The sequence below is a fragment of the Anabas testudineus genome, chromosome 2, assembly GCF_900324465.2.
Source record: "Anabas testudineus chromosome 2, fAnaTes1.2, whole genome shotgun sequence".
NCBI lineage: Eukaryota > Metazoa > Chordata > Actinopteri > Anabantiformes > Anabantidae > Anabas > Anabas testudineus.
This window is the reverse complement of record NC_046611.1, coordinates 7060141-7074171: the sequence shown is the minus strand read 5'-3', so window position 1 is coordinate 7074171 and position 14031 is coordinate 7060141. Positions and strand designations below refer to the sequence as shown.

General features: G+C 38.8%; 3 protein-coding genes across 4 annotated transcripts in view; 2 read left to right on the top strand and 1 right to left on the bottom strand.

Moving 5' to 3' along the window:
- The window catches only part of creb3l1 (cAMP responsive element binding protein 3-like 1), a 28631-nt gene extending 27897 nt beyond the window's left edge, over positions 1-734 (top strand). The window contains exons 12-13 of the mRNA XM_026363985.1: positions 363-531; positions 625-734. Of these exons, the coding sequence (XP_026219770.1) occupies positions 363-531; positions 625-661 (206 nt within the window). The 3' untranslated portion in view covers positions 662-734. The remainder of the gene's footprint in view (positions 1-362; positions 532-624) is intronic.
- A 2899-nt stretch (positions 735-3633) lies between these two features.
- harbi1 (harbinger transposase derived 1) lies at positions 3634-6259 on the bottom strand. The gene is made up of 7 exons (XM_026363987.1): positions 6154-6259; positions 5301-5466; positions 4966-5168; positions 4695-4782; positions 4311-4518; positions 4023-4198; positions 3634-3851 (listed from the first exon to the last, which is right to left on the bottom strand). The coding sequence occupies exons 2-7, from the start codon at positions 5463-5465 to the stop codon at positions 3651-3653; spliced, it is 1041 nt and encodes a 346-aa protein (XP_026219772.1). The 5' UTR covers position 5466; positions 6154-6259; the 3' UTR covers positions 3634-3650.
- A 144-nt stretch (positions 6260-6403) lies between these two features.
- Positions 6404-13933, top strand: atg13 (ATG13 autophagy related 13 homolog (S. cerevisiae)). 2 transcript variants are annotated; one of them, XM_026361887.1, is made up of 18 exons: positions 6404-6565; positions 7223-7303; positions 7646-7726; positions 7980-8099; positions 8365-8411; positions 9343-9483; positions 9631-9671; positions 9891-9987; positions 10112-10219; positions 10593-10686; positions 10889-10987; positions 11333-11416; positions 11682-11782; positions 11889-12015; positions 12119-12196; positions 12319-12426; positions 12563-12691; positions 12795-13933. In XM_026361887.1, the coding sequence occupies exons 2-18, from the start codon at positions 7235-7237 to the stop codon at positions 12870-12872; spliced, it is 1602 nt and encodes a 533-aa protein (XP_026217672.1). In that variant the 5' UTR covers positions 6404-6565; positions 7223-7234; the 3' UTR covers positions 12873-13933. The 2 variants fall into 2 exon arrangements, with proteins under 2 accessions (XP_026217672.1, XP_026217673.1); XM_026361888.1 differs by lacking the exon at positions 10889-10987.
- The last annotated feature ends 98 nt before the right edge of the window (positions 13934-14031 follow it).

Below are 14031 nucleotides of genomic sequence, written 5' to 3'. Positions count from 1 at the left end.
GGGGCTGTACCCGATTCTAAAAATCTGCCCCGTAACTATCTGGGGATAAAAACTCAAAGTTCATTAAAAGCTAAATACAACTGATAAAATACATTTGTTAGCAAACCCATTTAGATTGTGATCTTTTTCATGTAAAAAGCGTTTAAAGGGATTCATCTTTAAATTAGCAGCTCATTTTAGAGTTCAGTTGTCAGAGGACTTTGTCGTGTCACAAAATGTCACTCAAAAGGAAACTTTGGCCTGATCCACAGTCCTTCACAGACAGATGAAACATGTCTATCTAACCCTAATATCAAAAGCAAACAAACAAAAAAGGGATTTCAAATCAGTGATGATAAAACTGGTGTGTCTGTGTGTTGCAGTGCGTTCTCGCAGCCTGCTCTTCTACAATGAAGGAGCTCCGCTGGAGGAGAGTTCGGTGACGTCAGAAGGGGAGAGGCTGCAGTCAGAAGCCCGCTCCCACATCCAGACGAGCCGATACACAGCAGACGCCCAGAGCAACCAGACAACTGGGCCCAATTCAGATTGGAGGTCAGAATCCACCTGAATAATGTTAGTTGTTAAGTTATCTTTGTATGTTACATGTCAAACAACATTAACAAGCTTTCGTCTCTCTGTCTTCAGAGAAACCAAACCAGAAGGAGTCTCAGAGTTCTTCTAACAGACAGCCTGACTCCATCTCACATGACTTCTCACCTCTGACCCCTACAAGGACCAAAACCTTCTCATTCCTGGACTCTTCACATCTTCATCTAACTCAACCAAAACCTGCCTGTATCTACGTATTTCATCGTCCCCTTCAGTGAGCTTCGAGACGCAGTCCTCCCGTTGTCCTCAGCCAGCTTGTACGTTGTGCTTCACGACTCCGCTACACCTGAATATACTTGATTTTATATGGGCCCTATTAGCAGAATGTCCATTGTTACATATTTAAAGTTCTAAATATCCCACCAAAATATTCAGTTTTAACAACCACAAAGACAATTTTAATTCATTTAACCTAATTAATTAAAGAATATATTGAAATTTCTAGCATGTTCACATTAACTATTACAAAACATCACATAAAGAGTATTATGTGATCATGTCATGACAGATCTATAATGATTATGGACCACGGCCACTTTTGCCTTTTAGAAAAGAGTTTTATGGGATTTTTATGTGGCGTCATATATGAAATATATTGTGTACATGGAAAACTTCCATGGGCTGGCTAGGTGATCAATGCAATGTACAACCAATCACACACCATATGTTGACAAAGGGCTGCAACTAATGATTCTTGTGATTAATGAGTCATCTGTTATTGTTTTGATAAATTAATTGCTAAAAGTCCAAAACCAAAAAGGCAGAGACAGCGAAAAAGGCCCGTCATAGTTTCCAAAGCCGAGGACAAATCATCTGCTGTTTGTGTTTTGTCCAAACACCAGTTACATGGATATTAACCACAGGAAAACAGCAAATCCTCTCATATGAAATGCTACAGCATCAAATAACCATTCCACCTCTGTGTTTTTAACAGTAAACATAAAATCATTATGTGTTGCAGTAAGCACATTACACATCGAGACATGTTGGTGTGTTTAGCACAAACACGTCACTGTGCCAATGTTAAAGTGCCTTCACTTCAGTCACACACGACTAACTTGGCCTTAACATGAGCTAAACCTGGAAACTTTAACTCCAACTAGTTCACTCAGTGTATCAATCAGAGCTGGCCTCAGCTTCATTTCACCACTTCTTGTATCTTTTAACTAATCTTAAACTGGATTAATGTTCAGGATTGACCTGGGTGTATTTGGGGCCATTGTTTCCGTTGCCATCTTACATTTTTTATTCCATCTCTAAAGTTAAAGGTAGTTTTTAAAAAATTCAAAACTCATATTTTTTAGGGGAAACCATATTTCATTAAAGGGGTTCTGACAGAGGTTGGGAAACAAAGTATTTTTATGGAATTTAATTTTGTATATGTAATATATTTGCAGCATCAAAAAAAGAGCATATTTAATTTATGCAACAAAAAAATAAATACTGAATTTTGTTTTTAACGTTAGTTTATATTATTGTCTCATTTTTCTAAATAATGTTCATGAAAAAAACTAACAAAAATACAACTCATAATATATTCTGAGCATCAAAAAAGAGCATATTTATTTTATGCAAAAAAAAAAAGAAGAAATTGTCTGTTGTGATTTGGCATTTAGGATGATGTGAGGTTTTACATGATGGTGTGTTGTTTACATGCTGTTTCATGACGTATAAAGCTTTGACATGATCTGTTTGTCTTAACTGTAATACAGTGTTTATGTTTCACTGCTGTCGCATGAAAATCTCGGATTTTGTCCCCTCATAATTTCAAAATGTCCATAGATCACATAATAAACCACAAAAATAAATTTTTGTCTCTGAATCTGAACTGTCTCTTGACCCAAAAAGCACAAAAAAATAATAAACCAACTGTAGACTTTAAAAAATGAACATTGACAATAATGCTTTAATTAAATTTTCTGCTAAAAATAAATAATTACACACCCAAACAGAAGAGAAAACTTTTGAACATGGATGCTAAATGTGCTCATGCGACAGCAGTGTATGTTGTATTTATTCCTGTTTGTAGAAAGTGTGTATATATTGATGAAGCCAATCAGGGGACTAATACATTCCAGAAAGTGAAACACCACTAGCTTTGTTCTCTGCACAGTTTGAAGGAAGACCACGACATTTAAAATAAATCTTTATGTCATCACCACTAGTCAGAAAAACAAGGATGCTCCCAAAAATGTCATGGTTTTCCTTCAAATTAAAACTTACTAAAACCAACATTTCACTGTCACAGTCAAAATCCTGGAAGAAATAATTATAGGTTCTGACAATAAAACACCCATATATACTATTTTAATCTCCAAAACATTTCAATTAACTACACTTTTCTGTTTTTTCTTTCCTGCATTTGTTTCCTTTTTTGTCCCTCATGCTAAAAATACACAAAACAATCATGTGACTGCAGCCTGTTGCGCAAACATCCTGTCATTCTCACACTTAACAGTCTCAGAGCACCAGTGTACATAAATAATGACAACTTAATGTGCAGATGTTGTAAATAAGGGCCTTGTTTTTGTATTGTGATATGGTCCAAGATTGTAACCTGTGGAACTACGTGGGAACGGGGAGAATAAGAAAAGTAATTAGTGGTTGTTTTGGGGAAAAAATTGGGGAGGGACAAAAGAAATAACAAGGAATGTGACTTTTCCCACTTGAAACCTGGACGACACAGTAGCTACACACAGTTCGAGTAGTTATAAAACACCAGGAAGTGCTTGGTTATTCTAACCTCTCCTTGATTATTTGGAAAAGGTTTGAATGTCCAGAGAGAATAATCCAGCACTTCCCAAGGACTTCAGTTATTTGAAATGTGTTTGGATATGATGTTGTCTTGGTTTGTTGTATAGCATCCTGCATGTTCCTCCATATAAAACTATGTTATCTTAGTGTAGTCAGTAGAGTAGAAACCAGCAAAATATTAAAAAACTGCATCAGCAACTCTGTGTCTGTGGACTTTTCTTGCTTTAAATATAACTTCAGAATCATTTCTTTGGCTAATAAAATACAATCAGTCTTTATCTCCTTCAAACTTCAGAGTTCAGCTAAGTTTAGCTGAAGTGTTTAAGAATGAGCTGTGTTCTGAGGTCCTCTGCCTGGCTGTCGCGGTCCTCAGGTCTCTGTTCCAGGCTCTCAGGTTGCTCTAGAGGGTCAGTCCTCTCCAGAGTCCAGGCGTCTAATCCAGACTGTAGTGAGGCGTTGTGCAGGACACAGCAGGCCAGCAGGATGGACGAACTCCTCTCTGGAGAATACTGCAGACATGAAGAAAGAGATGACCATAAAGGCTTTAATACATATACAACACTGCTCAGTTTAATACTAGTCATTAACTCTTTTTTTTTTTTTGATTAAGTGATAATGATAAAGCAACATAGAATACAAAAAATAGAATGAACAGTACTGTAGAGAGCAGAGTAGTGTACCTGTAAGTATCCTTTGGTGCCATCTAAACATTTGAATCTGGTCTGGATGGCTCTGAAGGTTCTGTCCACTATCTCATGTGTAGCAGTGTGGGCTAGATTATATCGAAACTCTGCAGGTGATTCAGGACAGTCAACCGGCGTCATCAACCACTTCTTTAGAGGGTAACGGCGGTCACCTAGGAAATAGAAAAACCTTAAAATTCTGATCTCTGTAACAAGGTCCAACATCTACTGTGTGCTGGGTCCTTTTAACACTTTACAGAGTGAAGTTTAAAATCTGTGTCTCACCCAGCAGCCAGCCCTCCTCTGTGTCCTGCAGCTGTTTGCAAAGAGCAGATCTCTGCAGAACATCAGTGTCTTTGAGCCCACCTGGCCAGTGGGTTTCTGCACTGAGCAACAATCCTCGCGAATCACAAACCAGCTGACAGCCCACAGAGTGAAACCCCTTCTTGTTCACATAAGATGAGTCCTCACTGTTTGGAGCTTTGATGGCAACCTGGAGAGGAAAGATAAACAAAACATTGTTAAGCTGTTAAGCATTTTCCCCCTCATGCTGTCATCTGCAAATGTGGTGACTAGAAAAGTAATATAATATAATATAATATAATATAATATAATATAATATAATATAATATAATATAATATAATATAATATAATATAATATAATAAACCTGAACACAGTCCAGCACCCCCAGAACTCCTGGAAATCCTGCAACCCTCTGAAATTCCTGGAAGGACTGCTCTCTGCTGGAGGGATCTCTGTTTGGAAAACAGTGTTATTGCATCTGTTGTCTTTGTCTTTCTGTAAAGGTAATGATGTTCATGCTCATTCACAAGCATGAATCAGACTGTGGGTTGTTAACTAGTAAGCCACTGAAGTGCTGTTTTTCTCATCACTGGTTCTTCTTTGTGTAACCACAAAATTGCTAGCATATATCACACCTGTTGAATGTGATGAACTGAGGCGCTTTCTCCACCAACGCTCTGGTCACATTGGACACACATCTTGACATGGAAGCCTGGCTGATCCCTATAGTGTCTCCCATAGACGTCTGGAATGAGCCCGATGTGTAGAAGCCCAAAGCCGCCAACACCTGGACCTCAGGACTGATGGCTCTAGACCTCTGGGTGCGTCTACAAAGAGCCTAACACACAGAAATAATAAACAACATAACCACATTAAACTTGACATAGTTGTATACAGATTTTGAGGAAGGAATTGGAAACGTTTTCAATTGAATGTGTGTATTGAAAACTGAGGACAGGGACATACTCACCTCTCTGAGTAATTCGACCAGATACAGAATAAACTCCCTGGGGAAGCCAAATTGTGTGAGGAGGAAGGTGTCTGAGACAGAGTCCAGGTCAAAGCGGTCCAAGGTCTTATGACCTCGACCATGTAAGAGGAGATCACAATCCAAAATGGCTATGGGGATTGCCATACTGGAGGTAATTCACATAAATACATTATTTCATAATATTATGATTTTGTTTTACATTCACATGTTTATATTTACATTTTGTGACTATACACATTCATTCAAACCACTGATATTATCTAACTATGGGCTAAGGCTGCAGTTTGTTTACACATATACATCTACATACAATGTAGAACAACTACCATATAAAAATAGCCATTTTGTGCAGTATATTTTCCACATTATATCACACTTTTATTTAGTTTCCTGCTATTATTGTGCCATTATAACCTCTGCAGGCTGAATACATGTGAAGGTATGAGTCTGCAGTATGTATTCTACTGAATGAGACACAGTCATGAGATAAACAGTCCTTTCTGTTTAATTCAGACATATTTATTTTGTTCATTGTGGGCTGTTACTTATAAATTAATGGTGTTTTAAAATTATGAAGCAATGTGCCCATTGTTTAAGACTTACTATCAGTAAACAATCAACCTAAATGTTAGCTACTACAACATAACTGATTCAACGCAACCCAGAGTGCTAACTAGCTAGCTAGCTAGGTGTATTTTAGCTAACGCTATCCTAATTGCCGCTTTGCGTGCTTGTGGTAGTTACTGAACATATCTGCATATATATTTAGGCTTACATCTATAAATAAAAACAGAAAACATGATTATGTGCATTAATCGAAAGCCCAGCTTACCTGTACGAAGAGTTATGAACCAAAACAAGCCGCACGAACCCAGCTTGCGGCTCAAATTCGCAGATTCGACACACAGAGAGGACTATTGTGTTTCCACAAAGACGAGAGTTGTAAAGTAGGAATTGTCATTTTATTTGTATAAGATTAGTCTTGTTTTTATTGTGCATGTGTGGGTTCCGGGCTGTACGTGTTAAAGACGTTTACACGACTTGTAGGAAAGTGCTTCTGTGAACGTGCCGCTATCCAAACACGTCGACATGGAGAAGATAAACAGAAAAGTAGCACAGCCGCTGTTGATGTTGTTTACATCGGCATTGTGTAAATAATTGTTTGTGGGGCGTATGGTTGACCATCACCTGTGTCGACTTCAGTTGTAGAGCATTGAAACTGCATTGTGAAGGAAAAAGCTAATGTAAGTGTTGTGCTATTTTACGATAAACTTAGAGTGCGTCGTGTTCAGCCAGTTAGCTAGTTAGCTTAGCCGTAGGCTAACGTTAGTTGCCCAGCGACTCACCTATCCAGTGTCGCCTTTATGACACGTAAATGTCGATTAATATTAAATGAAATTATCCAGATGCATTATTTTAATTTGTGAGGGGATGTAGTGTGTCGTGTAAGGTGACCGTCAGTGTTCTGTAGTCTACCGTGACCTCCAAATCTTAACGTTAACGAACAGTTTCATGTGGACGTGGAGGCCTCGCTTGCTAGCTTGTTATAGACAGATGCTGAATGGAGGGTTAACAGGAGAACTGTGTTAGCTAAATTGTAGGTATTTATCACCCTTAATTCAGTTAAAATACCAGTATACATAGGCTATTTTGTTCTAACCTAAATGTTACTTGACTGTAATGTTAGAGGAGCAAATTAATTTTTTATTCATTTATTTAATTTTAAATATTTACAGATATGGTAGTTAACATTCACCCTATTCTGCAAATATTTGTATTTATCCATCTCAGTTCAGTAAACACAATTTTCGATACATGTAAATAATAGCTTGTGCAGTTAATTTGAAGCTGTATATTTTCTACAAACTATCTCTGTCATTGGTCGTCTTGTTTGATTGCAGGGTTTTGTCAACATGGACAGTGACCTGAGCCCCCAGGATAAGAAAGACTTGGACAAGTTCATAAAGTTCTTTGCCTTGAAGGTAAAAGGCTGATACGATAGTCACATGCGTCTGCTGAATAATGTCAATGATAAAAGGTTACTGAGGGGACTTGCTGAACCCAACAGGGCTTTCTAGTTGCCTTAAGTTTCCCTCAATTCTAAAGGGGCTTAATAATTAATTACTCGAATCTTGTAATCCCTTTCTTCATGTTAATATAATAGACATACAGTATATTTTATTTCTGGTGCTGACACCGTTAAAAAATACAGTTTGAACTATTGAGCAACATTTTACCTTTGCACAACACAACAGTATCCATGTTCGTCCAGGTAAATTTTGTGGCAGCTGTTTGGTTTTTCATATCCTGTTATGTATTTGCAGACTGTCCAGGTGATTGTCCAGGCTCGTCTTGGAGAGAAGATCTGCACTCGATCTTCATCATCGCCTACTGGCTCTGATTGGGTAAAATAATGTAGTCCTTCTCTGTTCATGTTTTGTAACAACTGATGACAAATTATATCACATAGTTTGCTATAGATTAACATACATGCACACAGTTTTGATTGCTTGTTTGTTATGCCTTGTAAAAGTAAAATTAGGTTAGTTTTATATTCAGTGGATCTCTTTTCTTACATCCTAGCTTTTTTCTGTTCTGTTGCAACCTGTGTCTCCCCTCTATGATCAGTAGAAATCTTATCTTCTTCATTTTCTATAGTTTAATTTGGCTATAAAAGACATCCCGGAGGTGACTCATGAAGCCAAGAAGGCACTGGCTGGCCAGCTTCCAGGTATCGGACGGTCCATGTGTGTCGAGATCTCCCTGAAAACGTCAGAGGTAAAAACCTCCCTATCTGGGGCAACCTTGCCTCATATTCTGCTTATCTCGTGATTTCAACATAACGTGAGATCAGGTGAATAAACCATAACACCAAACGTGTTTGTATAAAAGAAGTTCATAGAAATATGATCATTATTTTACGAATTGACATCAATGGACTCATCTACTCTGTGTGTTTAAAAAAACAGAAAATTATTTACAATATTTTTTTTGTCTCAATGTCATGCTCCTTTGTTCATTTGTCTTTCTCTGACTGACTCAGGGTGACTCCATGGAGTTGGAGACTTGGTGCCTGGAGATGAATGAAAAGTAAGTTGGGTTTTGCTTTCACATTGGTTTTTAAATGTTCAACTGGGGGAATCTTTAATGAAACACAAGATCTATCTGCACCGTCTACATGTAACCTAACCAACAGGATTAGTCTGGAAGACAATGCATTCGTATCTGTGGTAATAGAGTTCAAGTTCTGATGATTGTTTTGTCATGCGCAGCACTCTCTCTGCTTGGTTTTTCAAACAACTAAAACACAACAGTCTGTCACCTGTATTGGACATAAAGCTTTGTGAGTGGATTGTGGAGAGGCATAAAAATACATCACAGCCAGCATTTTCACCATCAGCTTCACTGAGCTATAAATGGTTCACTTTGTCTCTATTTCAGTGACACTTTGTAATTTTATCACATCTAAAGTGCTGCTGTTTGAAAAATGCAGTTTTAGTGAAGGCGAGACATCCTGTCCAAACCTTGTGCCACAACAGGTCCCCACTGACCGTGCATGAGTTAACAAAGACACTTAAGGAAAACTATATCTATACCTAGCCTATTAAGGAAATTTCTTAATGTTAGATTAGCAAATTGAAATAAAATAGTGTTGTATGCATGTATTCTAACAGGAAAAAAACAATGAATTTAAGTCATATTTGATAAAATAATGTATCTCGGGCAACAGAATTGTCAGGATGTCTTTAGTTACTGCTTCTGCAAAAAATGTGAAGGATTACTGATTTTAAAAAAGTATTTTAGGACTAGGAACTATTGAGATCATATGCAATAAATTTTTCTTCTTAATGGAAAGAAGCTTTTAATGATAACAATAGGACAACAAGCAAACTACAATGTCCATAAAAATATTCTTATTGACAAACTGCAGATATTTTTTAAATATGAAGCTGACATTTAGTTAAATACCACCAAGCTGCTGTATTGTAACAAGTCCGTGTATTGTCTGTCCTTGCTGCAGGTGTGATAAAGACATCAAGGTGTCATATACAGTCTACAATCGTCTGTCTGTCCTTCTTAAGTCTCTGCTGGCCATCACCAGAGTAACACCTGCATATAAACTGTCCAGAAAGCAGGGACACGACTATGTCATACTGTACAGGTGTGTGGACTGTTAATTGCCTCGTTAAACAGTAGATTTGCAATCACACTGGTTTTAATCTAACTTTCTGGTTCCACTGCTTCTGCTTAGTAATGTCATTTAAACATAGAGGGTTTCTCTTATTTCTGCTGCTCTTCTTCTGTTTAGGATATACTTTGGAGAAGTCCAGCTGACTGGATTAGGAGAAGGTAACTGTAAACTCAGCTTTACTGTCTTAAGTCACTGAAACAAGACTCACATTTAAGAGTCTTTGCAGCCTCGTGTGACTTCAGAACTTATTAACATTTCTGAATATTTCAGAAGTAAATTAACTTATTAGATGTGGTTACCTAGTGAAGTCAGTGTTTAGGATAACACATTGATGTCTCTAACTAGTTTACTCAGGTTTGTTGATGTTTGTTTTAAAGGTTTTCAGACGGTGCGTGTCGGTGTTGTTGGTACGCCTGTTGGCACAGTCACACTTTCTTGTGCCTACCGCACCAACTTGGCATTTATGTCTAACAGGTAACTTATACACCGCTGCTAAACCAAAACAGCTCTCTCACAAAGAAAGTTATTGTTTATTTGATTGTCTTGACTTGTGAAAATTAGCATAATTTATCTGCTTTTTAAACGTCGTCCTCTGCAGGCAGTTTGAGCGGTCAGCTCCTATCATGGGGATCATTGTGGATCATTTTGTGGATCCTCCCTGCAGCAGCCAGCGTCCTGCAAACATGGGACAGCCCTGCAACTACAGGTAGCTCTGCAAAGCACGTAACTGTTGATTTTGAAATGCTGATATCATCTGGACAAAACGCCACTCAAGTTTAAACAACCACAAACAACAGAGAGCTTATAGGTGATGTAATGCATCCTTTGGAGGTCACATCAGGTCTTTCTCACTTATGTCTATTGGACTCTTATTTAATATTTTAACATGTGACTCAACTGGACCAACAGAATACAACAACAGCTTTTTTATGAAGGGATTTTAGTTTTAAAACTATAAATATATGTCCATATAAATATGTCATATTATAAAAACACGTTTTCCTTTTTGTTTTGTTTTTTGGAGTTGATTCTTCCATATAAAACAATGTCCTCACATAAATTATAATATGCGTATCTAGAGCCCCAGACGAGGAAGATGGAGGACCATTTGCAGGAGCTCAAGATTCACAAGAGGTCTGCACCACGTCCTTCTCCACCTCCCCTCCTTCTCAGGTAGGTCAACATGCTCCATTACTCCTCTGTACTGTGTCGTTCTTTATCAAATGGTGACTTCTCTTCATTTTCATTCCTGTTTTTACTTCACTTTCTCCCTCTCTTTCTCTCTTCTCTTTCCTGTTGTCTTTTTATTGTGTGTTTATCCGCATGTGTGTCTATGTGTGTGTGTGTGTGTGTGTGTGTGCCTGCGTTCCCTCAGTGTGTGTGTACACTGAGTCCGTCTCCCTCTAAACTGTCTAAGCCCCTTCCCCTGGACAGTCTGCAGCTTCCATTGGCTCCTGGACTTGTCACTCACACTGTGAGTCTATTCTGGCCACAATGAGAGTGTGACTGTGTGCGAGACACCCTGAAACTGGAAATTATTTCTCATTTGTTTTGGGATGTGTGCTGCTCTTTGGTGTGTCAGGGTTGCATCAGAAACTTTTTTTTAACCATCATCCTTTTTGACTGTGTTCAAACTTCCATCACTTACTTCAGCACAGAGCTTATAGTGTTGTAGCTTCAGTTTGTTGCGAATGCTGCTGTTAATTAGACCTGTTTTATCATCTCCATGCGCAGTAGTACGCCTCACTCATCCTTCATCCATGTCGAGAGCTGTTGTTTGACTCATACTTCTTGTTTCTGTCTGTTCCGTTCTCTCTAGCTGTATGCTTCTAGGTTGTCCTACCAACCTCCAGCTCTAGGAGGAGCTGCTGAGCTTTGCCACCCTGCTGCCAATCCAAACCAGGTGATGCATAATCATTCAGTCATTAATTAATTTTAATATAATAGTAGACTCTGATACATTACCATACTTTTTTTTTTTTAGGTGCTAAAACACTTTAGCTTGATTGTTGTACATGTGACTTTATATCAGTTTTTATGGGATAATCAATTTATTAAGTAAGTTTTGGGATAATCCATCAGACGCTAACTGAACCCTGACTAATATATCTAAAGAAAAAGCAAGCATCTTGGTATAAATAACAAAAAGCACTGTTCTTCCTCTTCAGGTGTTGCAAGCTGGGAAGGAGGGTGGGGTTGTGTTGGTTCCTGCTCAGCCTCCTGATGTCCATGTGACAGTAGAGCACGCTCTCAACACACCTGGCAGCAGGTACCTCTCTCCTGGCATCTCCTGAACTCAGCATTTCTATTTCTGAGATGTGATATTTCAGTCTTAGTGTGAACCCGCTGTAACAGTGTCTGATCTCTCTCCTCAGTGGCGATGACGACGGCCTGTCACAGAGTGGAGAAGGAAGGAGGAGTGTTTCTCCCTCTGATCCCGTTGAGTCTCTCAATGCTTTCACAAGGAAAGTTGGAGCCTTTGTCAATAAACCCAGCACACAGGTAAATCAAACGGAGTTGTGTTAATTCCCTACATTGTGTAACTGTTCATTAACACAGTGTCAGAATTGTCTTTGCTGAAGACTAGACTGTGTGTTATTTGTAGATAACAGCAGCCAGTCTGGATCTGCCATTTGCTGCATTTGCTCCTCGAGGCCTGGACTCAGAGGAGAACGATCCCATGGTAAGTGTAGATTTAATTTTGATGACGATCCTCATGAAGTCCTCTCATTAATATTTTAAAATGGAGATGTTTGAATCTTAAAGATTACATAAAATTTCCTAGCTAATATTGTTTGTGTTCAGGTGCAACCTCCAGAGTCTCCTCCCTGCCCATCCCCCCTGCAGGCCAGCCTTCACTCCGAGGGCTCAGAGGGATCTGGGCAGCAAGATGATTTCGTCATGGTCGACTTTGTACGTAACTATTATCCCATTTTCTACAACCCAGGCTTGAAACTAGAGGTGCAACAAGATCAGATATTGTGTTGAACTGTGAATGTTGTTATCAGTACTCATTGTGAACTCCACGTGTCTCTTCATCTGTCTGTAGCGGCCGGCGTTCTCTAAAGACGACTTATTGCCAATGGACCTGGGCACCTTCTACAGAGAGTTTCAAAACCCTCCACAACTGGCCAGTCTCTCACTGCACATCAGCTCCCAGTCCATGGCTGATGACCTGGTTAAGTGCCTGTTCTTTTTATTGTTGATGTCTTTGTTTTCATGGTGTGGTTCAGGGAAAAACATGAAGTCAAATAAGTAATTTTTGCCCTTTTTCTCTGCAGGACTCGCTGCCAGAGAAACTGGCCGTGTATGAGAAAAACATAGATGAGTTTGATGCTTTTGTGGACATGCTCCAGTAGTGGAGGAGTGAGCGCTAAAAGGAGACAAGGACTACCTGTGAAAAAAGACTAAATGAAGGAGGGAAGAAGAGTGAGAGAAGCTGACTGGAGGATGTCATTATTTATCCTGTGAGAATCACTGACTAAATCACGTTTCAATGTGGAGCACTTCATTTCTGACACCTTCCTGTTCCACACGCTCATTTTGCTTACCAGCTTGTACAGATCGTCCTCCTCACTATAAATACTGTATTTTCTCCTGACTCTGGCACACTCTCTCCTCCCTGCTCTGGTAGTGGTAAACTGAATCTTTATTTTCTGCTCATCAGTCTTTAATCAGAATCATCATGGGGTTTCCTGTCACTTTAACAGCCATGCTATTCAAGAACTTTTTTTTTTTTTTAAACTGTACCTCACTAGAATTGATGAATTGATCCCCTTTTGCATCCAGCTGGCCACTGAAGGTTTCATTTACAACATGCTCTTGATCATGTCTAAGCTAAAAGACCAGCATTGTTACTTTAAATCCAACCAGTACTGTTTGTGCTTCAGAAGAGATTTTAAGAACTGACATCTTAAATCTGGTTCTAGCAAAGAAAACTGCATTTTGCCTTACAGCAGATACTAGTCCTGTGTTATGGTTCAGAAATGTCTTTCACACAAGAACGGTGCAGACAGGAAGTGACAGACCTTCATTTGCCCTAGCCCCGTTTTCCCAGCTGGTCTGGGGATGTAAACTTCCAAGTTCAATTGTAAAAAAAAAAAATAACCCCAGTAAAGTTTAAAGTGAACAAACTCATTATTTTCCCTGCACAAACAAACATTCTCCAGCAACATTCTCCAGTGGAACAACATTACTGCGTGTTGCTAATAAATTATATTTAGCTAAAGGCTAATACAGCAGCCCTGCAATAAACTATTTTATGAAGATAATGTGGAGGTTTGCGCTGCTGGGTGTGTTGTGTAATACTGAGGGTGTTTAGAGTATTTTGTTTATAAGTGTAACACCAGAATTTAAACAGCACAAACTAGCCTCCAACTGACCATGACAGTAAATCGTTACCAGTCCAGTAAAAAAAAAATATATATATATAAAGCCTCTGTAAATGGAGGATTTGTTGCAGGACTGTTGCATTACCTTTATCTACCTAACAAACTGCATGTCTTACTGCAAGCTGTA

Coding starts and splice junctions, on each gene's coding strand:
- harbi1 (XM_026363987.1), bottom strand. CDS start 5,465: ATGGCAATCCCCATAGCCATTTTGGATTGTGATCTCCTCTTACATGGT. Junction 4,783..4,965: donor CAGTTCATCACATTCAACAG/GTGTGATATATG, acceptor TTTTCCAAACAG/AGATCCCTCCAGCAGAGAGC. Junction 3,852..4,022: donor GCACCAAAGGATACTTACAG/GTACACTACTCT, acceptor TCATGTCTGCAG/TATTCTCCAGAGAGGAGTTC.
- atg13 (XM_026361887.1), top strand. CDS start 7,235: ATGGACAGTGACCTGAGCCCCCAGGATAAGAAAGACTTGGACAAGTTC. Junction 8,412..9,342: donor TGCCTGGAGATGAATGAAAA/GTAAGTTGGGTT, acceptor TCCTTGCTGCAG/GTGTGATAAAGACATCAAGG. Junction 9,672..9,890: donor GCTGACTGGATTAGGAGAAG/GTAACTGTAAAC, acceptor TTTGTTTTAAAG/GTTTTCAGACGGTGCGTGTC.